This window comes from Columba livia, chromosome 2 (genome assembly GCF_036013475.1).
Source record: "Columba livia isolate bColLiv1 breed racing homer chromosome 2, bColLiv1.pat.W.v2, whole genome shotgun sequence".
Lineage (NCBI taxonomy): Eukaryota > Metazoa > Chordata > Aves > Columbiformes > Columbidae > Columba > Columba livia.
In genome coordinates this window covers 107260207-107284287 of record NC_088603.1, presented here as the reverse complement: position 1 = coordinate 107284287, position 24081 = coordinate 107260207, and the positions used below count along the sequence as shown (strand labels likewise).

At 40.3% G+C, this 24081-nt stretch overlaps 2 protein-coding genes across 5 annotated transcripts in view; one reads left to right on the top strand and one right to left on the bottom strand.

Annotated features, from left to right (window-relative positions):
• MPPE1 (metallophosphoesterase 1) overlaps positions 1–2119 on the bottom strand; it is a 31130-nt gene extending 29011 nt beyond the window's left edge. For 2 of the 4 annotated variants that reach the window (XM_065053107.1, XM_065053112.1), the window contains exon 1: positions 1907–2119. The gene's annotated coding sequence lies outside the window, so the exon portion shown is untranslated. The remainder of the gene's footprint in view (positions 1–1906) is intronic. The other 2 variants (XM_065053110.1, XM_065053108.1) reach the window with 1 other exon arrangement.
• On the top strand, positions 2049–23382 carry IMPA2 (inositol monophosphatase 2). The gene is made up of 8 exons (XM_065053116.1): positions 2049–2269; positions 8568–8701; positions 12819–12923; positions 14283–14328; positions 16553–16661; positions 20141–20249; positions 20407–20558; positions 21401–23382. Exons 1-8 carry the CDS (start codon positions 2165–2167, stop codon positions 21514–21516), a joined length of 876 nt encoding a protein of 291 aa, XP_064909188.1. The 5' UTR covers positions 2049–2164; the 3' UTR covers positions 21517–23382.
• Positions 23383–24081: the final 699 nt, after the last annotated feature.

Here is a 24081-nt window from a genome sequence, read left to right as displayed (position 1 = left end):
TGAAATGCTCCCTAGAACGCAATGCCATGGTTAGCTGTGGATCTTATTTGCCAAAGTTAAAGCTGTTCTTACTACATCTCACCAGCACACACATCTCACCAGTAAATATGTTTATTCATCTGCTACAGCATAGAAACTCTCTAGGGAATGTCCTGGAGCCAAATCAAGCTACACTGAGCATGGCAACAGTAGAAAGCATGAATTTCTAAAACCTAGATGTCACTAAAATTAAGGAAAATCCAGAGCAATTCATTTCCCTGCTATTGACACCATACTACGTATGTTTATAGGGTTATTGCACTTAAATAAACTAATCTTACACGAGGACAAAGCAGATACAAGGTTGGAGGAAATGAGTGACTGAGAAGCAGAATAATCAGCAGAAGGATTGACAAATGTCTGGTAAGGATTTCATCAAGCAAAATTTCATAATTTCATACTTTAAGCAAACTTTAAAACTTCCTGGTATTAGTCACTTTCTCTGAGTTTGTTACTGTTTTTTTCTGAATCAAAACAAGGCCTAGAAAATATTTTGCTAAGTAGACCACCATCCTTGCTGGCTTTGTGGTATCCACTGCCACGGTGCAGCTTAGAAATTTAAAGAACAAAGCAGAATTCTTGCACTATAATCCATTAGGTTTTGTCATTTATCCTAGAAGGAAACGGTCCAAGCCTTTTATTTTTAAAAACGTCAATTATTTTTTGTGAACTAAATGACAGGGGTGTTATGTCCTTCTCATCCCAAAGTCATCCACATCCTACAAGATAAACAAGAAAAGAAAACAGATCTAGACTTAGGGTCTGTCAGAATAGACAGAAGACCCAAGTCAATTAAACTTAGCCTAGTCCATAGAAAATTAACAATTAATTTTGTGTTCGCATCAGGAATAGTAAGTGGTGGTATTATTAGCTTAATGCAAATATGGTCACTGCTAAAGCATTTCCATTCTGAAAATGAAACTTACAACCACAAAGCAGGTGCTGAAAGACAAACAACAAATTTCATAGACCAAACGTGTTTAACACCTTTTTCAAAAAGCTAGGCTGATAGACTCCATCCCTGGCCTCGCTTTTCAGCACCAAGTGTGCATCAGAACAAGTCATTTGGGAAAGCATCACTGCGGCTGTTAAAGCGCTTGTCCCAGCGCTCACTCGGTGGTGTAAGTACTACAGACTGGCTGCTCTATTGCGCAAGCACGTTATTTGTTGTAGGCCGCCCTTTTCCTACCAGGAGGAGCTTGAATTGCTCAGCTTTCTGCCACCAGTCCCCTGCTGCGCTGGCCCAAGTGCATGGTAATTTGCCTTATACCGTTTCTGGAGCAGCAGGTTCTTAATTCTTTTCTTCTCATCCTTGACAAATCCAAAATGACACACAAAGACAAGCGAAAAATCTAAAGGGCGATGCATTTGCTACCATACGCTTTAATTCCCAAACGGCTGAAATTTAAGAATCTGTGGAACTGCCTTTCCGCTCCCGGGGCTCTTCCCCTCCATTCCCGAGACGGCCGCCGCCGGCCGCCAGCTTTCCCCACACCAAAGCCCCGGTAACGCCGCGGCCGGGACTGCCCTTCGCCCGGGACACCCCGGCAGGCCCCGGCCCCGGCCCCGGCCCCGGCCCCGGCTGACAGGCCGCTCCCGCACGCAGCGCTGGGGAGGCGGGAGCCCCGAGGGGCCTGAGGGAACGGAGGCCCAGTCCCGGGCTGGGGAGCCAGGCCGGGCGGTCACGGCCGGGGCGCCATGTCAGGGGGGGCGGCCGGGCCACGGTCGGGGCGATGGCGGCGGCGCGGGGCGGGCCGGCCCGGCGGCCTCGCCGCCACATCCTGCCCTCGGCGGCGCGGCGCGGCCTCGGCGCTCCTCTCTGTGACACCCCCCGCCTCTCCCGGCCCTTCTCCGCCCCCAGGCTCACCTAAAGTCAGCGCCCAGCAGCCGGGCGCCGCGCTGCAGCCCGCCTTCCCCATTGATCGGGACAGCCGCCGGGCCGCGCTCCCTCCGCCCCGCTCCCCTCGGCGGGGCGGTGCCGGGGCGCGGAGTGACAGCGGCGGCTGCGGCGCATCGGGCGGCGGCGTGCGCGCCGGACACCCTCTCGGTGGCCGCTCCTCGGCGGGGAGCCGGGCCCCCTGCTCCCCCCGGCCCTGCCCCGGGCAGCAGAGCCGCCGCCGCCACTATGAAGCCGTGCGAGGAGGAGGAAGCAGGGGCGGCGGCGGCCGGCGGGGACCCCTGGAAGGAGTGCGCGGAGGTGGCGGTGCAGCTGGCGCTCCGCGCCGGGCAGGTGAGTGAGAGCCGCGCCGCTGCCCGCCCCGCTCCCCGCCGCTCCGGGGTGCTGCCGGGCGGCGGGACGGGGCCCGGGAGGGCGGGCTGGGCTGCGCCGCGGCTGGAGCATCCTTCTCCCGGGCGCTTGTACCGGCCGCGCTTCGAAATCTAAACAACAACAAGAAGTCGGGCGTTTCGACGAAAGGCCGTGTGGGCGCTCGGCTGGGGAGGAGGAGGAGGAGGAGAGCGGCAGGGCTGTGCCCCTCGGCCGCTCACGGTGCAGCGGCAGCGGGGCCGCTCCGCTCGGCGGCCGCGTCCGGCGTGAGGGCGAGGAGGCGCCTCAGGTGAACGCGCGTTGGGTTTGTGACTGGGAGCATTTTGGGTTTTGTTTTTTTTTTTCAAAGGGTGAAAATATTTGTCAGCGTGAACGTAACTTTTTCAGATATACACCAAGCGTTTATTCTGCTGCTGCCGTAATGTTTTGGAGCACGCTCTGAAGCTGAGGTTGAATTCATGTGCAGCTGAGGGTTTATGCTGTTGTGGGTTTATCCAGAATATTGTGTATTTACCCATCATAGCACCAGCCTTTGTTATTTGAGTAGCTTGCACAGAGAAAAATAGTCATGTCAGGGAGGTTTTGTCTTCTTGCTATGCCACTGTCTTCAGAAAGACTGAAATTCACTTGCTAGAGATAAATCATTAGTGGGTCTGTGAAGATCTACAGTAGCTTATTTAAGATCTGTGTTTCAACACAGCAGAAGGTTAGTCATCTCAGGAGACATCCTGGCCCCACTGTGTGCAGTAGCAAACTTCCACCAGCTCTAACAGAGCCAAGAAGTGGGAACAGCAGATTGTTCAGATGAAAAATTGAGTAAAACATAAACTTCAGCAGCGTTTTTTTCTTCTAGTTCCATTCTGCTGGTTTTTTTGAAAATCACTTTGTACCTGTACGCTGTGATTTAAGGAGCCCTCTTTTCTGTTGTGAGTCCAGGACCTGTAACTTTTCTTTAGTATGTCTTATTGTGTTTGCTCCTTAGTAGAAGACAAACAAAGTGCACAGAATGCCAGAGGAGAGGAGACTTGTTTAAATAATACAAGGAATAAATGGATAATCCAAATCGGGATGACAGGTCATGCTCTTACAGACTCTCCAAACAGGAGTTTCTCCAGCAAACTCATTCTGCCAGCCATTTCACAAGAGAGACTCCCATGACTTGCTCAAGCTTCCACACCTTATTTCTCAAAATAACAATTTGTGAAGACAGCCATAACCATCTCCAGCCATTTCAGTTGTCCAGAAGATTACAGCTGAACACATTTTCCTGGAACAAATAAACATCCCAGAAGATTAATCCTTGCATCTCTTTAGTTCGCGGTTTGCCATCGCTACCTTGCAACTGGCAGGAAATGGCCGATTCCTTGGCAGGTCAAATTTAAACCAGTCAAGGATGTTGTTTAAGTAGGACTTTTTTGGAACTGGCTAGGGTTTTTGTTAACTTTGTGATGTTAAGGAATGTTTTTAGTTATGAAAACCATCAGAGATTCTTGTGGAAGAACAGGTCAGGTAGGGCTGTATCTTTTATTTGTATGTCAGTCCACTTTCAGCTGTTCCCAAAAGATGGAGATGAGGACACCAAATGCAGTGTAACATGGGTTTGATGAGACTGGATTTTTGTTGGAAAATTGACTGATAAAATTGAGTTTTATTTTGGTCACCAAAAATAGTCTGTTCCACTGGTCAAGTTAATCTTTTTCTTCTGCCTCCCTTCCCATTCCTCAGATCTCTCCACCTTCACCTCCATCTCCAAAAATCTGCTTGTACTCTCCATTTCCCCAGATCTGAGTGCTGTCGCCATCCTGCATGAAATTTTGCCACTCCAGGCTTTCTTTGCAGGCCCTCCCTTTCCCAGGGCCTTGGCAAGTCAGGGAGGCTTGGAATCATTAGCAAATGTCTACAGGAGTCTTGGTGTAGAGTCCAACCTGAACAAAGGAATGCAAGTCAAGATTTTGACTTTCTAGGAGAAGTTAATAAGTAATACAGTTTCCTGGTCTCCCCTTCTGGCTTACACTACTTTTTGTTTTATATTGCATCATGTTTCATGAATATAAGTAAAATATCTGTTCTTTCCAACAGAGAGGTATCTCTGCTCTGGAATAGTTTCTTCTAAACCTAAAAGGCCGATAAAGAAATAACTGCTTGAATATGTGCCAAAAGTGATGTTGCTGGAGTAACTTCTGTTCCCAGGTTAAAATCATTGCCTCTCTTGCCTGCCCTGTTGCCTAGTTCCATTATATTTTATGAAATATTACGGGCTCTCATTTAATATATGTGGCTGTTTCATAATCAGAATGGCCATGGGTTTGTAATCTCTGAAATTGGCCTGCATTTAAATTATGTCTAATTCACTCTAATGCCACATATAACTGCACTTTTTCAAACCTCTCTTCTGCTTTTTCTTTGAGTAAGCTCTGCTTTCTATGTTTATGAGAGTATGCCCATTGGCTTGATATGACTTTTTGCTAAAGAAGAGCATGCATGACTAGTCTCTGAATCTTTGATGTTAATGAGAGCACTGATTAATATTTGCACAGTTCACTGCAATTACAGTTGGAGACACCTCACCAAAATGGGTAGATGTGTATCCAGGTGAAAATGAGGGTAAGAAACTGAGACTAGTAGCTAGTATGTTGAAGTTCACACAAACTACTTTTCTCTCTCTTTTTTTTTTTTTTTCCCCAGAAAATAATTTTATGAGGCATAGGAGACCTAGCAGAATTTATAAAATAAAATAAAATAAAATCCACTGATATTCTAAAAAGCCAATTTTTTTTCTCCCATATTTGCTCCCAAGGGATATTGTAAGGCTATTTTCTATGAAACATGGACAGACTTTTTAGCAAACCAGACTGGTATTTCCTAAATTATTTGCAGGTAGTTATGCTTTTTATCTAGATGTTTGATTTTACCAATGGGCAAATATTTCAGGACAATATTGCAAAGAAGTAAATCCATCTTGGAGCTCCCAGAAGTGTGTGGTGAGTGCAAGCAGTACAGTGAAATGAAATATCTAACACGAGCAGGTGGTTCTCCTGGGAGGATACTGGGGAAGGAGGCATCTCAGCCCTCTGTCCTCTCTGTTCTCCTTTGTATGACTTGGTGTCACAGAGGCATTAGGAAAGGAAGAGTCCAGGATCACAACTGCTCTGAGCCCTCACAGCTGCATTTCCCCAGCTCCCTGGCAAATGAAGAAGGGAGCAGGGACAACCTGAGTCTTGCTCAGTGATGTGTTCCTCATGCAGGCATTGGTGTAAATGCCCCTCGCTTTGCATAACCCCCCAAATGCCCTAAGGGTATTTATGCCTTAATACCCCAAAAGAGTATTAGGATAAGATCTAGCCAATTCTTTAGTAGAGGAGGGGCAGCATGGGCTAAAAGTGTGAAGTGACTCTGCTCTAAATAACCACACTCCCGACAATCAGCTGCTTAAAAATTGCTGTAAAATCTCCATAATCTAGGGACAACCCAGAACACAGTGGTAAAGCCTAATAAAATACATCTACAGCCAAAATTCATTGTCTTGGTGGCCAATTTCATTGTACAATAGTGATAAGGAACAATCAGGTGTTTTCATAAACCTGTCATTCCTTTGGTCTTCCACTTACTTGCTGCCTGTTAACTAGAGAGAGACTTTTGTGGCCAGCTGGGAAGACCAGGCAATTGCAGTAGGTATCTAGGAATCTTATTGTAAGGCTTATGCAAGGAGAGGAGCTGAGCGATGCTGTCAGAGCCCTCTGAGGCACCAGGCTCTAACACTCTTTGTAGGCAGGTGATTTTTAGGGATTTTTTCAACTTAAGGAGGAGATGGGCCAGAAGGCCATCAGCCACCCGGTCCCATCAGTGTCACACCCTTGGCTGTTCCCACCTCCAGAGTGACTGGAGCCTCAGGTCATGCACATGCAGGTCATCAGAGAAATGGGTAGGGTGGGTTTTGTTTGATGTTGGGGCCATCAACCAGTCTAACCACCTCCTGCTGCCAGAGAGCTACTGGGCAATAGTTATGGAAATGGTGCGTTTTTAGAAAAGCTTTTGATAAGAGTTTTTTCCATGTGATTTTTGTGTAAGTACATTGTGAATCTGGTTACTGCAAGGCTACCACGGAACACTCTGGGAAACCAGGGTATTTTTAATAGCTGTAAAATTGGTGACGCATATCGAATAGGATCATGCAAAAATCCAGGTTTTGACCTGATAAATGTTCAGTGTTTTAATGAAGATAGAATAGAGTATATACCACCCTGCATATAAAACCCACAAACAGATCAAGATGAGACGACTGGTGAGCGCTTGGGAGGACAGGAATCAAGTTTAAAATGGTTGTGAGCAACCACAAAAATAATCAGAAATGAAAAATATTAAATGCAGTGATGAGAGGTGCCTAGGATTGTATTCCAAAAAGGATAGATGAAGTGCCAGAGCAGATGCTGAAGAGCAACTGACTGCAGAGGACGGCCACAGGAGAGAGCCTTCACCTCCGCTCTTTGCAGCAAGGCTCCGGTGTCACCTCACTCCTGCTGAGTGGCAGCACCTACTGATTTAAATGGCTGCAAAAATTCCTTCAAGACACTATGTATTAAAACTGAAGAGGAGTCAAGAACACAGCAGTGCTAAAAAGAAATTCAGATCTTCTCGAGTGAAAGGGTGTTCTCCTCATCTTTCACTGCATGAAGTTCCGAGCCCAGTTCTAAGCAGGGCATTTACTTATACATCGGCAATACGAAATTTAACAGCAACAAAACTAAAAGGCATCATCAGCTTAGCAGGATTTTTAGAATATACAACTGAGATGGTTGGAGTGTTTTGCTTTGGAGCAAAAAGGAGCCCGAACACCTTCGTAGAGCTGCGCTTTTATGCTTCTAGGGTAAAACCATCAAGAAAACCACGCAGAGCATTGAGGGACTTAAAAAAGTTAAATCGAGCTAATATTTTGTTATACTACAATGAGCTTTAGCATGAGCTCAAATGAAAAAGTATTAACCTGCCCTCACAAACTTAGTGAATAGGCATAACTTGTGTTTTAGAACTCACAAAATAGAAACATTAGTCCAGATACTTTCAGTACTAAGGCAAGTCAGCATTATCCATTACTTGTCAGAACAATCAGTACACCGTTCAAACATAGTATTTTATACTATGAAAACCAAGAGCTGAGTCCGAAATTTGGGAGTTACTGGTCCCTCTCCGATGCATAAGACAGCAGAACTGTTCTCTTTGGTCATCAGACATTTCTTGATGGTTTTAAAATACTTTGCTCAATGGAAATTTAGTTAAACAATTGAAATATAGAAGTTTTAGAAGGGACTTGGAATATTGATCTTGTCAGTGCTGGTTTTAGTTAATGTAGCTCTATACAAATAAGTGGGGCTTATTTTTTGCTTTGCTCTGGTTTTCCTAATTTCAAATAGTTTATCATTTTCACTGGTTAAAAGACAAATCAGCTCATTTTGTATACTGCCCTCTTATTTTTCTTTATAATGGAGTGAAAAAAAAAAAACATAAATAAAATGGAAACACTGGAAAAAGGCTTTTATTAACTGTTTTCCCATATGTGCATTTGCACTTGGTGTTGTTTAGTTCTGAGTTTGTACTAGTAAAACACCTGAAAAGGAGATAAGACTTTTCCAGAAGAGAATCCAGGGTTAGATCACTGATTCCATATCTGACAAAAAGTCTACATTTTTGTTAAATATATAGCAATTCTTTGGGAACTAGTGGGTGGTCAGTGCTTGAAGTTCTAAAAACCCACATACACAAGGAAAATAAAAACAACCAACCAACCTTTGTGTGTCTTTGTTGGCAAAAAAAGAGAGAGACCAGTGGGGTTTGCCTTACTGCGTGTTTTTTAAAGTAAGAGAGCAGCAGGATATTTGCCCTGTAAATTTAAAAAAGAAAAAAAAAAAAAAAGATTCCATGAAAAGTTCCTGAGCCTCAGGGGTCTTTCTTATTTATGTGTATTTTTTGTAATTTCCTAAATCATGGTGACTGCCATCATCCCATTATTCCATTAGCTCCATCCCATTCCTTGATCCTTTTCTGAACTGTCAAGAGAGGTTCTTGTAGGGTGATTCAAAATCCCAAGTTCCAAAAGGTTGCTTATTATCACAGAAGGATTTTTAGTCAGAAGATTTAGAACAGGTTCTGGTAGAAATAGCCCTGCAGTTGTTTTTCAGGCTTAGGTATAATTTTTTAAATTAATATATTATTTTAGTGTGCACAGGATGAATGGCCAACAAATCTGATTTGTGAACTTCTGTTTCAGATTATTAGAAAAGCTCTAACAGAGGAAAAACAAGTGTCCACAAAGACATCTGCAGCAGATCTTGTGACAGAAACTGATCATTTTGTGGAAAATTTAATTATTTCTGTTCTGAAAGAGAAGTTTCCCTCCCACAGGTGAGTGCCTATAGAAACTATCAAAGACTTTTTTCCTATAAAAGCTATATATCTGCCTGGCATTCAAAAGGATTTTAGAAGTCTATATATCTCTCTTAAATGTTAACTTATTGCTGGTGGACATTTTAATCTAATTCCTTTTAAAAAAACTATGACTGTCCTATACTTAGCGTATTCTGTAATTGTTATATCATGATCTGTGCATTTTTAAATGCATCTTAAAATGTATTTAGTAATAATGTTTCCCCTGTAAGGACATAATGTATGAAGATCTCATATGAATCTCCAGGATTTTCAGAATTCTGATCTGTTCTCTATTGTATAAGAATTATGCTAAGGATATCTATTAAAATATATCTGGAATTAATGATAGCAAAGGTCCCATCCTGCAGACCTTTCCTTCACTTTCATTTGCCATCACACAGAAGCATTTGCCAGATCAGGACAAGTATTGTATTTAATCACATTTACCTTGTGTTGTGTAGAATCCTAAAATCAGTGAGAAGCAGGGTTGTTTATCATCATTTGATGCATATACGTAAACAAGACATAAATTACTATGTGGGGTGTCTAAAAACAGATCAGATCGTTGACTCCTCTTTAATTATTATGGTCAATTTGAAAGTAACAACCCCTAGCACAAGCACAGATTAGAGATTTTGTTTTATTTGGCCAGGTTTAATGCTGAGACACTGCAACTGATTTACACATTTCACTTCAGTTGACAAGGATAAAAATCTACCTTCCTGCAGAGCCAGGGCAGGGCCTGTGTGTCCCTTAAATACTGTATGACTCCCTTCTCGCTGTGTGCATCTCTAATGCACTGCGCAGAAATCAACAGAGATGAAAATCTGGAGGGTTTAGCTACTAATCTGATTGTTGGCGATGATGCCGGGGAAAAATAAAAAAAAATGAAGGAGCAGAAAGAACATTATATGCTAAATATGGGTTTCTAAATACGTGTTGTGTGTGATTGTGTACTGAAGCAGAACTGTACAGCATAATATGTGGTTCTTGGCTGCGATTCTCAAGAGAGTGCCAGGCTTTACACGCCTATTATTTGTGTAATATTCCTTCTACTTATGCCGGCTGTGCTCTTTTCTCATCTTATGATGTTTTTTCTTTTCCTTGAACAGTCTGGCAGTGAATATAAAACATACACATTTCTCATAAAATGACAATCATCAGAAGCACTTGAGTAACTCAGCATGATAACAAAAGTTTTAAGGTCAACATAGACCTAGGAGCTAAAAAATCCCTGACTTTATTAACGCTGTACAGTTAACTTTTGACTTTAAGCAAATGAAGGAATTGGCATTTCTTCAAGACAATTATTTTTTGCTGATATTTGTTGGTTTTGGAGTTTGTTCAGCCAGTGAATCTGATTAAATAGATTAAATGATGGATTAAAACTAGATTTAACTAAACTAGATTAAAACGCTTGCAATGAGGAGTCCACAGTAGCAATCAAGGTTTAATTTAAAGTGCAATGAAAACATTAAAAGATCATTAAAATTATGTTCCATCTTTCCCCTAATCTGGATGTTGAATGCTTCTCTGAAGATTTCCCTCTTTTTCTCTTAAATCATCTTGATTCTAATATTCTCTGAATCAAAAATGTGTCTTAGGAGTCAGAAAAATTAGAAAGGATCTCATTACAGCCTGTGCCATTTGCACTGTGGCAGTGATGAGTCTTGAGATATTGGAAATGCACTTGGAAGTAAAAAGAAATATTAGGAAAACCTGTGAAAAAAGGTAATTCTGTCCCACATTTCTTTCTTCTTCTCTCTGCTTGGCTAAGTGGTATGTATCATCCTCATTCATGGTTCATGCAAGTTTTCATCTTTGCCCACTCTTTGGTACTCTGGCATGCTCCAAGTGAGTCTTCTCAAAAGGATGTTTTTTCTGTTGTGAGTATGCACTAGCAATTAATTTCAGAGTGGCACCGTGGTACGAACAGATGTCCACTAAGGCTAGGCTAAAATTACTGGACTCATTTTCAGTGGGAGAAATCTTAAACCCAGATTTGAAGAGAGATCAACAGAGCTGACAGGCTGGCATTTTAAATGAACTGCTGTAATAGCATGGCTACCCCTCCTACTTCTCAAGCTGTTCCTAAAATTTGGCTTCTAGATCTTCAGGCTGAATGTTTTGCTTAGCTTGCCTGGTTTTACAAGATAGAGCGCCATAGAGCAACACATCTGATGTTGGCCTTTGAAGGCCTCTCACAGTACCCAGTACTGTATAAAAGCAAGGGGGTCATTTTAACTTCTTAGCCCAAATTTCATAAAATGTGCTCCTAATTTCTCCTACATCCATTTTGGAAAAATCATTCTTGGACATCAAGACTTTTATCAACGGCACTGCTGTGCTTTTCTGTGTGTGAGGACTACAGCACTGTGCCCTCTTGTATGGAAAAGGCAAGGGAAAGGCTTAGGATACTTGAGGGCAAAACACCTTACACAGAAACACTCTTGTCTTTAAAGAGGTTCCCATTTCACCTTTTGATGACTGGTAGGACAACAGCTGCAGTTCAGGCTCTGGCTGGGGGAGGTGGCAGAGAGTTGAAGCAGAGGCATAATTCATGGGGAGGATGGACAATCTGAGATGGGATGTAAGGTGCTCCATCTGCAAGAAGATGAGCCTCCTCTGCAGCCAGCAGCACAACCAAAGTGTATGGTTGGGTTTAGGTGCTAATTACAAGATTTGTGGAAGCAAAAGTCAAATCATACAGTACCAATGAGACAAAATAATTGAATATTTAGAGCAAGGAGCCTGCAAAGTGTTACGTTTGACTGAGAATTTCAAGCACTTGTTCAAATCTTTCTTGTTTCTCAGTTGCACACTAACACTTTGTCCTTCAGCTGTTATTTTCCTATTTTCCTCTTCCTCCATCCTATTTTCCTCTTCATACCAACTGGGGGCCTCTAATGCCATCAAAATAGTCTCTTTCTACAGAGGAAAAGGCATGGTAGCATTAGGAAAATTCAATAAGTCTCCTCCTGTGCTGTTTGCAGAACTTTTTGAGCTCGTGGTCACAAGTGTTATGTGGCACCATGCAGCGTGTGTTGAGGACACGAAAGAAAATATCTGCTACTCTAGTCCTAGGGAAGTAACTGTTTCTGCAAAAGACATTTTCTCTGTATCTAATTTTTTCTCTTTGTGTCTTCAAGAGAAGCTCTTTCATCTTCAGACATTTGCAGAAACTCTTGAGTACCACTACCAGTTGTTCAAATATGAAAACAAAAGCAAAATTCAGTCCTGGCAGTCTGACTCTAAACCTTCTGTACATATAGGACTTTATTCAAATCTGTGAGAGTAGCACCTGCACAACACTTACAGAAAGAGACCCTGAGCAGTTTATGGGAGAACAGGGATAATTAAGGTCAGCAGGAAATGAGCCAGAACTGGATGTTCATTTCCCAGGGAAAAAGGAGCCGGGGGGTGGGGGGGGAAGCGTATCTACTAAAAGAAATTGGGACAGAACAGAAGATGAGCTCAGTTTTCAATGTGCATCCAAACAACAAACAAAAAATTAATTTGTTGATTTTCTCTGGGTCATGGGAAAAAGAAGGTTCAGCTTTGTAAACTTTTTAATTTCCTGAGTCAGACTACTGTAAAAAATTCAAGTAGGAGTGAGATTGTGGATTTTCTAAGAGTGCATTATTTCCCGCTGACTGAATTTGACTGCAAAAGAGAAGCAGCTACAATTTGCAGTTTATATTACTTACTGCAAGAGACAGGCCTAACCCATAAAATTACATTCTGCGTAAAAAATCTTCTTCTAGAGTCCAGGCATGCCAGTTCAGATCCATTTCTGCATTCATTTTCATGACTTTCTTAATGGTATATTGAGAAAGTGAACAAAAATTCAGTTCTTTTTTACCATGTAAAATAGTATGCTATAAATTTGAGAATTCTCCTTCGAGGTTTCTATGAAAGTTCCCCATTCCCATACAAAAAAATATGTGTTTTTATACATACATATACAGTTATACACAAATTTTGTGCATACATAAATTATCTCTTCAAAAACAGAAAGATGGAGATTGACTTTCCAAGTCACATATCTAAGCCAATTTTTTGGGATGCTTGTTTTACTCCACACCACATGCAGGTTCATTGCAGAAGAATCCACTGCTGCTGGTTCAAAATGTGTCCTCACTGACAGCCCGACCTGGATTATTGACCCTGTTGATGGAACGTGCAACTTTGTGCACAGGTAAGTGGAAATACGTAACAAAGCAAAACGCGGCTTCTCAGAAATCCTCCCTTCCACTTACAGGTGTTTTACTGTGGTGGATTTGTTCCTTTGACTCATAAGTAGGAGTCATCCCTTTATCTTTTTGTACCTCATGTAGTGTGTCTGAAGGAGTGTTTGTGCTGGAGAGAGCTCTGCACTGTTATCTAAAGCTAAACGAAAGTTTCTGCTGATTGCTTAATGACCCAGAGCTCCTGACTCACGGCTCGTTTTGTATAACCACACATCAACGTGCAGAGGCTTGAGCTGAACAAGGCTGTGCTGTGATGACACTTGGCCCAACGCCTTGTGTGGTTGTTGCACGTTCCTCTTGGTGGTGGTGTTCTCTCCCTTCCAAATGCAAATGCTTTTTTGTTCCTGGGAAGCACAACCATTGCGTATGTGTAGAGTAGAGCTGAAAACTAAGTTGTACGTACATATGTATTTTTTAAGATATATAATGCCACTCTGTGAAAAGAAATCTAGGGATTGTCACTGCAAAAAAAACACAAAAGTTTAATTAATCATTTGAGTGTTAGGAGTTGTAAATTAATGACTGTTCCTAATACTTCTACTTAAAATCCTAAAATATGTCCTTCCTTATGGTCAGTGATTTAACGTGACTGCAGTTATCATTAATTAAAAAACAAACAAACCAACCAACCCACACCAAATCTTTTGGTGCAATTCCATGGAATTCAAGGGGAGGTGGGGAGTGCCATGTGCTGGTGTTTCATGCAATTAAGTGAAATTTTGTCTTTGTAGCAATATTTTTTGAACCTTTACAGCCCTTTTAAAAATATGTTTTTAATAAATTAATTTATTTCATTGTTTAAAATGCAATAATTATACTTCAGTCAAAAGGACCAAATTAAATACCTAATCATCACTTTGAAAAAAGAGAGGGTGGAGAAACTGGTTTCTTCTTATGTTGATGTCAGCAGCAAGGTATCTTGGGGCACCTTAATTGCTATCTCAGATGCTTGAACTTGAACAAAATGTGCTCTTGAAAGTGATGACTTGTTCTAACAACATTAATTATTTTATACCGGATAATTCAATTGCACTAAAGAAAAATATCACTAAAACATACAGTATGTTTGGTATAAAAATCCTGATATCTTCATGTGTTTATTTCTAGCCTTCTCCAATATTAAATGACATTTTTAAAGGAACTGACAAAATTAAAGAGGCTGACAAAAGAGAAATAGTACAATGTCAAGTGCACTTTGGCACACGTAAAATCGCAGAGCTCCACGTGGGGTTTTGTTGCCTAAGGGAGATGCATAAGTAGTAAGTTGAGAGATTTTTCATTAATAATGCTAGATTTATTTTTCACAGATTTCCAACAGTGGCAGTGAGCATTGGATTTGCTGTTAACAAAGAGGTATGAAGTATGTTCTTTAAGATGGGTACCTGAAATCTGATTAGAAGCCTCAAAACTGTGTGGGAACTTTAAATATATCTTTTTTAAAAATCAGCCACTACTCAGGTTTTTCCATGGTTTTTAAATGCATTTGGTCATACTCTACTAATTTAAAGTCGTAGTCCCTCAAAACTTACTTATGTAAACCGGTAATTACAAGATAACTCTTACAAATTATAATAAATAAGATTTAAATGGGAGAAAAAAGGGAGTACTGGTGGGTGCAAGGTTTTGTAAGGCAAAACTATAGTGAGTTAAATATAGTGGTGCCATAACTGGTTCTTATCTCCCAGTGTTCTTATGTTATTATTCTTGCTTCTTTCCTGTTAGCAGTCACTGTGAGGCAACTCAGAACTGATTTCTATGAAGAGTGCAAAATCATGGGCCTAGTTCATTTAATCTGCCTTTGTGGTTTTCTTAACAAAGTCAAATATTTCCCACATGAGAGCTTGATCATAGGGGGAGAAAAGGACCTACGCTTCATATGTGCCACTTTGAGTTTCCTAGCTATACTCATTCATGCTAAAGCCTTTTCTTCAGATGTTTACAGTTTGATATATACATAAGAAATAGCTATCCAAATTGCCAAGGAATGTGCCTCTTTCAGCTTGATTCCTTGATCTTAAATATATCTATAGCTGTAAGTAAAGCCAGCAAGAATTCTGTACAATAACAACAGAGTTTTCAGATGTGCTGGTGGCTCTTACTGATTTAAACAGAATAATGTTGTGGAAACTACAGAGAAACATTTCCATGCTTTTCTGAAGTTTATTCATTCCGAAACATCCTTGTGAATACTACATATTATTGCCAGACAGCTCTCTCTAATATTTATGTTTTCTAGAACACCACCGTGATTTTGATGCTGCGTATTTTGGGTTATGTAAACTAAACAAAGCTGAAACAAAAATAAAGAATGATGTTAAATCTCCTTCAGTAAACAAATGGGAAAGCAGAAAAAAGTAGTAAGCTGAAAAGAAGCCAAAGTACACACAGGGGAACTGGCCTGAATGTAAGCCTTGAACAGTACTGAAGAAATTCCTGCAGTGTCTTGAGGGAAAGAGTCTATTAATAGCATGTTCCTCAAAGAAAAAACCCTTTGGTTTAGATGGGAGTGAGGACAGTCTACTCTGTTTGAATTATCTCTGAACACCAATTATGATTTTCATTTAGCAGAGGAGGGCGGCAGGAAAAGGTTTGGAGTCTCGAATATCTGGGATGTTTTCTTTACCTTGTTACCAACTTCTTCTGTGGCTTTGGGCAAGTCACTTAATTTTTGTGTATCTGTCCACCCCTAAATAAAATATTGCTAATAGTACTTAGGGTGATTTTAGGAGCTGATCATTGAAGTTTGTAAAGTGCTTTAAAATGTTTTGGTGAAAACTATTAAAGTAATGGAAATATTAAATACCTTGGGTTTAAATCAGTCAAATTCTGACCCTCATCATTAAACAGATACTCCCACAAAAATTCCAGTGTTGTTCATTCTCAAGCTTTCATTGAGGGTCACAATATTTAGTATTTATCTTCTGACTCCTTCTCTTGGAGTTGTGTGACTTCATGAGATTCTCACTTTTATGTGTAACCAAAAGGATTTTGCAGAGAAACTTTTGAACAAGTGACTGGAGTTTATGACTGGTTGAAAAGGCGGGCAAATTCAATGCATCATGAAAGCTGAAGTGCATCTAAAAGCATCCACTGTAAATAAACAGTGTGCCATGGCTTCCGAGTTTGGATGCCTGACTGATTATATCCATATATTTGGGGTTGCAAATCTTCAGGGTGTAGCCGAAGTCAGTGGGATTACTTCTAGGTGTAACTGCTCACCAGTGAAAGCAAAGCGTTCAGAATCTGGCTTTCGAGGACTTGAATACTTTCACTAAAAACATACAATTGAATTTGAAATTAGCTTAGCATTTAATCTATTCTATTGTGAACACAAAGAAGCTTCAATTAAAAGTTTAGATCACTAACAGATTGCATTAACTTATCTTTATAAACTGAATTTTATATGACCTATATCTCAATATCACAGTAAAATTATTCCAGTTTGTTTGCATCAATATAATCTTTGATTACATGTACCAATTAAAATATTGCTGATCTTTCTGCCATTAGTAGTTGTTTATATTTATGATGAGTAATTTGAGATGCATTCATTTCTTTCCTTTTCAAAATCTTAAAGCTTGAATTTGGTGTAATTTACCACTGCACTGAAGAACGGTTATACACTGGTAGAAGAGGTCAAGGGGCATTTTGTAATGACAAAAGGCTTCAGGTATCAAAAGAGACAGGTTGGTCTAGATTTTGTTAGAACTCTAAAAGGAATATGTTAATTTTGTTTCAGAGTTGTTGCAAATCATCATTAGGATAATGAACATCATTATCCTGATGGAAAGTATTTCACCTGCATGATAATTTTGTTGTTATGTGTTTGTTTTTTTCTGTAAAATCACAATTTTCCTTATTTTCTTTTTAAAATATACATCTGAATATGAACTACTTAGATAACCCTAAATTATTTTGCTTCATGACCGTTTAAAATAAGGAAGACTGAGTAGATTCACCAGTTTCATTCCAGCTATACGTTGGCATAACTTTTTATGAGCAAGATGCAATGGGAATGGTGAATCAAATTCAGAGTACTATGGCAGCCATTATTCACTTATTTTCCAATAAATTTGTACATCATAAAGTGTATTATGTCTGTAGGCATATATGCTAACAGTAAACTAAAGGATGCATGCTTCATTAGGAATCCTTTAACACCTTGCTTTTGTGTGTGAGATATGTTTCAACATACAAAGAGCTAGCAACACTTAGTCAACACTTTAATGTAATTCTTTTATTGGTAACCCAAGTCATAGGTCTGTCTACCTAATAATAATAGATGTCAATAATCAGACGTGTGTAGATAAGTTTTCTTTTAATCAGTCAAAATGCAGAGGAGAACATGACACTCAGTTGGACACAGAAGCCAACATGTGCAAAAAATGTACATAATTGTACACATTGTTTCACTCCAAAAAAATATTTCATGAACTTGAAACACAGTAAATTCAAGCAATTTGTTGTACAGATTTGTTGTAGTGCCCCAAGCAGACCCTGCATCAAAGCTTCCCTGGAATTTGGGAAGTCTGGCTATTCACCTAAATTCATCGTGAGCTGAGGCCTTCCTGTTTGGAGAGATGGAGCAAATTGTAAAGTCAGTGACCACTAAGATTTTAATCCTTGACTATACATCACATTTTTGTCAGTGCTTGAATATTTCATATTCCACAAAAGCCCATACTGGCAGATACTATTAGGAAAAACTAAGGGTACTCAGAGCTGGGCTGGCTGAGCCGCTCTTGAAATGGCCTCACTCACTTTTGCAGTCACAGAGTTCTTGTTTCCAGTTGAGCAAGGAACAATTTTGTCACATGCCACTTTTGTCCTCCTTTCTCTGGACATCCAGTCTATGAGGGTGTCTAGAACATAGCAAGGGAAGTGGACCTTCTGCCCTTCCAAATGCTTTGAAATTTTCCTTTGTTTTGAGACACAGCATTTGGTGGTGGGCAATTTCACCAGTGATGATGGATCTCCATTAGTCTCACTTCTGTTGATGTTTTACACATACAAAATCCCAGTTGCTCTTTTTCTGTTAATGATTGTGGCTTCAGTGAAATAAACCAACCCTGGAAGAGAGTGTTTTTCCCTGTACCTGCTGCTGGAACTCAAGTAACCTTCACCAGTGCATCATGTGTTGGAGATCTAGGTGTCATGTCACTTCATGCCTTTTGTTTTCAGGAAATGTGATTGTTGTTCAGCATTGATCTACACTATACATTCATTGTTCAGATTTAATCATTTGAAATCACAATCCAGGCAAACACTGTTCTTTGTCAACACCAGATTTTTAGAGGTCTGGTCTTGGAGTCCAAGCAGTCAGGATACACTTAAATGAAGGATCCATCTTCCCTTTGATCCTGAGTGATACTTTCTTCTCATGCTTATATTCAGGTCAGGCTTTACGTGTGCTAATACTGTAAGTGTATTTTTTTTTCAGTCTTCCGTGGTCAACAGAATTGGTCATTTCCTCATAAATCTATCCATATACCTGTTAAATCTCTTCTGTGAAGCCTCCTTATTTTTCTGGCCTCTGTCACAGTTACGATTAGTCAGTAAATTTTCTCCTGTACCTTGCATTCCTGAAATCCTGTCTATTATTCTGATCAGCCAGCTCCTTCTCCTAAGCAAATATCTCCCTGTTCCTTGCCTTTATCTCTTCATCCAATTTCTACCTGTAGATGTGATGAAAATTGAAGAGATCCATTTATGCATTAGAAATTTATTTAATAACTCAAAAGAACAACTGTCTTAGTCATGACCTAGCTATAACTGGTGTGGTGTTAAAGCTCAGTGCATTTCAGCAATGAGGCATGCATTAAATGTTCTGTAATTATAAATTAGGCCTGTTATGCAAAAAGAGCTGTGGCAGTTTGCTTTTGCCATCCAGACTTTTCAGTGGTGGCTAAACAACTAATACCCTGCAGCATGCCTGGATTGGTGTTTCTATATTTTAATGCAGTAATTTTTAAAATGGTTGTTAAATATATGTTCCTACAGTTAAGTTTTGTGATACCCTGTAACTTTTAATCTAACTATATACCTGTTACTCACCAACCATTTACTGCATTGCTTGAATCCATAACGTTCCTCTGCAATACTAAATTCATTGGTAGCCTGTTTAATTAAATGATGTCTCACTCCAGCCTAATTTTATTTTGAAAAACTCTTTGCTACTTCTGCTATGAACTTTTATTTATGCAATTAGCTGTAATAATCAGGTAGACATTCCCTAGCTGAATGAATGTCTCACCTTTAACCCAGGGTGGAAGGTGACACCTGACACTTTGGCACAGCCTAGTTAGTAAATAATCAGCAGCTCAACCTTTGAGTTTTGTTATACCTTTAATGCCTCCAACTTCAGCTGGCACAGCAGAAGCAGGGACACTTGGCATTTGATCAGCCATCTCCACCTACATTGGCATATGCTTGTCATGTGCTAGCAATATTCAGATCTCACATGAGGACTACTTCAACTACTTGCAAGTCACTGCAAGTCTCTCCTTTGACTGTACACAAGACTGATATCCTCATTTGCTCTAGGTCAGAACTGCCCTAGATGAATACAATACAAATGTGTATTCATATATTATTATTAAGATACTGGTTTAGTTTGTGATCAGAAGAAGTTTTTCAATCATAAGGTGTTTTCAGTCTTGAATGAGTGGGAGCTATTAGGTAGAAACTTCTCTTTCCTCTTACTAATATTCCCAAATGTTTATAATTTGTTAACAAATTACAGTAAAGTTCCCTGTTCAAGAACCGACTTGTATTCAAATGTGATTAGATTAGCATCACTAACAGTTGTGAGGTCACTGGACTATTTTTAGTTGACTGCTAATGTTAATTTGCCAAAAGAAGACTGGTCAATAAACTAAAACAATGTATGGAAAGAGAAGGAATGTCAGAATACATTCCTGTTTCTAATCTTCCTGTTCTCTTTTTTTTAACGAAGTGTTTAGATCAGACCATTTCATATGAGAAATCTAGTCTCGCTTGAATTTTGTGCGGAGTTGTCACCTATCCTATGAAAGAGTCTGTGGTAAAAAAGGGGACATGAGAATTGTTTTTCAGTAAAAAGTCTATTAGTGTTTAATTTAAAAACAAATTTCCAGAATCTACCTGGAAGCTGTTGAATTAATGGAAACAACTACCTACATTGCAGATATCTCGAAGGCCTTAATTTTAACAGAAATTGGTCCAAAACGTGACCCTGCAACTTTGAAATTGTTCCTTGGTAACATTGAGAGATTGCTCAAGGCCCAAGCACACGGGTAAGATATTTTACAATATATGTCTCACATTTATGAGAAAAAGTAATTAGATAAAAACCCATCAAGTACGTTGCACGTTTTGCGATCTCAACCTGTAGGTTAAAACCAAAGGCATTTTCTGCTTAACGTTACCTTGTCCCCTTCCCGTGGGGTTTAGGGTCCGTGTCATTGGGAGCTCGACACTGGCTCTGTGCCACTTGGCATCCGGGGCTGCAGATGCGTATTACCAGTTTGGGTTACACTGCTGGGACATGGCAGCGGCGACCGTCATTATTAGAGAGGCGGGTGGCACTGTGATAGACACTTCAGGTGAGTAAAATACTCTTGTTTTCATTGACTTTTGGGGCACTGACTGGCTATTTCAGGGCAACTCAAGTTACCTCAGTACCATCCTCTTGCCATGGATCAATCTCATTTCTAGCAATATTCTCTGGAAACATCTGTAGTCTCCACTGGACTCTGGCTGGTCATTCATAACACACTGATGTAATTCCAGCCTGGGGTTTCATCACATCAAAGGTCTTCTGAGTCAAACTGTATTTCCATGACTTTGAGTGATTCATTTAAAGCATCAGATTTACAGTAAAGAACTAGCCCAGGAGATTGGTAGATACACTAAGAGTCCAAACAGATTTTGGCAGAGGCAGCCTCCCAAAAAAGGACTGTCAGGTACGTGTCTGAACATATATAACTAGGAACTACTTGGAGTAAAGGAGAGCAGTCTCCTGATTATTATTTTCCTCATTTGTCTGGTACACATTTCAGAGTAACGGTGACCAATATGTGGATACTGTAGAAAGATGTGGTGGATTAAAAAAAACAGTGTGGTTGTTGAACTATTTTCTGCTCTATTCCTTCTTGTAGTTAAAAGAAGGGAGTATTGCATTATTGTTGACTACTGAACAAATCTAGACCTTTGCTGCTTCTGTTGCATACTTAGGCACTGGTGTAGAATTTCCTGAAGTAATTTTTTGCCAGAGATTTCCAGATAAGAGTTAATGAATTTTGGTGTCCTTTCTACCCCAAAAGGAGCTATGTATGAAGGTGTTTCAGTGTTTCTGAACCTATCTAATTACAGCGTGGTTTATGCTTAGAATATATTGCCATTTTACATCACCTAAGTCAGTTCTTATTAATCCTCTTGTCCTCAGGGGGACCTCTGGATCTTATGTCTTGCCGAGTGATTGCTGCAGGCACCAGAGAGATGGCTATGTTCATAGCTCAGGAAATACAAACTATTCACTACAGACGGGATGATGAAAATTAAATACTTAGAGCATGGAGTCTGCCCTCCTGAACTACATAACTTTTGCAAGATGGGTGGCTTAAAGGGTATGTGATTTCAGCAGGATGATTTCTGTGGAGATTTTCTGTGTCAAATATTTTTTATAAATTTATTACAATGTGGGAAGGCATAGGGAGATTTTTAAACTTCTAAGGATCGTGTTTCCTTTTTAATATGTATCTCTTCCAGCAGTATCTTTTTATAAGATAGCATATTTTACTTGTAGTAAATTGGTCTCAGAATTAAGTTGTAATTTCTTATCTATGGGGCTGATATTTAGACTTTTGTAACATGCAGCTAAAAATGGGACTTTATTTTTACAGATGCAGATCTCAGGTAAATAAGCTTTAGGACTGTAGTAAGGACAAGTATTTAAGATGTGTGCCTATAATACTCTTGTTCTATGATAATTAAGAATGCAATAACAATGACATTATTTTTTCCTAATGACATCATAGCTATATATCCATATATATGTGTATGTACATATACATATGTCTGTGTGTATGTGTGTATATCTATACACCTATACATGTATATGCATGTATACTCACACATACCCATGTGTGTATATATACAGATGGGTATCTTGGATGTTTACAGCAAATTAGAGAATGCGTAGAAGAAAGCAATATTGGAAGTTACTTTTAGGTACAGAGTGTAAGTTATGTGATTTCAGTAGGTTCTATCCAAATGGCAAATAACAGAGCTGATGGTAGAAAATGTTTAATGATTTTATAACCTGTCCAGCTAGTTCTTGTTGCCCTTCATCCCTCTGGCTGGGAATAAATCATACTGTCCTATAGGTCTCTGTAAGATATTCAAACTTGCAAACACTTACTACCATAGAGTAATTATAGTTAAAACCAGAAATAATGAAGTCCACTGAGTTATTCACAGTATTAGCTCTGACACACAGTAGGAGACCAGCAGAATAGAGCACAGTGTCAAAGAGCTATTGACTTTAGAGAAACCTCGAGCAGAACAGCAGGATTTTTCCACTTACAGGCAAGTTATGAAAAATATGCACATATGATATGCTTGCAAAAGGTTGCAAATCACATGCCCTTCTCGCACAGTTTCAATCGCATTTTTTGATCAGAGACCCGGTAGTATATATTTCCTAAATACACAGTTGTTCTCTGTCCTTATGTCTAGCATTGGTTTTAATTCCACCAAGATGATTATTTCTATTTAGATTATTTTTTAAATCATGAGCACAGGCAAAATATAAGAGTGTCCAGAAAAGTAGTTGAGATTAAATAAATTTCTATTTTTATCCTAAAAAAATGAATTAAAATATGTCTGCTTTTTTTTTTTTTGAGTGAAAATTAAATAAAGGAATGAGCCAAAATGGAACAGTTGGTTAAAAATTTTTAACTTGCTTTTTATACGGCATGTGTAGACTTTGTAAACATGTTCTGCGTAGAAATACAAAGGAAACGATATTTTTTAAAATTAATCTTACATGTGTTTCTTGCAATGAAAAATATTTCTCACTGAATATAACATAAAATTCTGTGGGATTTCTTGATGAGTTTTTTTGCACAAGTCTTGACTGTGTGAAGAATGTCTAAATCCAACTAAGCATTTAAGAGCTTTGATGATTCCTACCAGAAAACCAATGCTGTCTGTCACAGTGATCAACATTTTGTCACTGCTCCCATTTACCCCCCCACCCCCCACCTTTGTATCCCCCACTTCAGAAACAGAGATTGTAAGCCCTTTGGGGCAGGGACTGTCGTACTTGGGCTCTGGGTTTGCACAGTGCTAATAGGATGCGATTCTGGTTCACGACTAGGCACTGAGGTGCTATAATAATACAAATAATAAATACTAATAGGCTCACTTGTCTCTTATTTGCCTTCCCTCCACTTTCTGAGCAGACCCCAGATCTGAGTGACAGATGCCGAGCTCGGCAGCACCGCTCTGATCCCAGGGCGCTGACCCTCGGCAGCCGGGGGAGCAGCCGGGGCTTTACTGGGACTTGTGCCGTGGCCGTAAGCCCCATAAGGAAGCTTACACTGGCAGGGGACCAAGCATGGTGGCAGCTCAGCCCTCCTCCCCCCCTCCTCACCCCATCCCATCCACCGCTCTGGGAGAGGAGCGTGTAAGAGAAGCTGCTGTGTGGCTCCGGCGAGGCTTCCCAGCAGCTCAGCCTGCTCGTACAATGAAAGTCTCTGACCCAGTTAGATGGGTGTGCGCCAGCGTCCCAGAGCTCGGCAAAGCGGGGAAATCTATGCATCGACTTCAGCGGCACACACCAGCAAATCTGCAAAGCTGGGGGCCAAGCGTGGTGGGAAGGCAGAGGTGCAGAAACCTGCTCACAAGTTCTTGTTCGTGCCCAGGATGCAGATTTTGGTTTTATTTATCTGGGCTGTAGTTCAAGTGTGTTAAACTGGCAGTGTGTGTGTGGAGCAGAAATCCTGTCTCTCCACCTCCTCTGCTGCCCGTGTACCCATACAAACATTTCTGAACCCTTCCAGCGGACCAGACGAATGATCTGCCTGTAAAGTACCCCAGTGAACAAAAAAAGGATTATTTTAC

Coding starts and splice junctions, on each gene's coding strand:
- IMPA2 (XM_065053116.1), top strand. CDS start 2,165: ATGAAGCCGTGCGAGGAGGAGGAAGCAGGGGCGGCGGCGGCCGGCGGG. Junction 14,329..16,552: donor GATTTGCTGTTAACAAAGAG/GTATGAAGTATG, acceptor AAAATCTTAAAG/CTTGAATTTGGTGTAATTTA. Junction 16,662..20,140: donor TCAGGTATCAAAAGAGACAG/GTTGGTCTAGAT, acceptor CCTACATTGCAG/ATATCTCGAAGGCCTTAATT.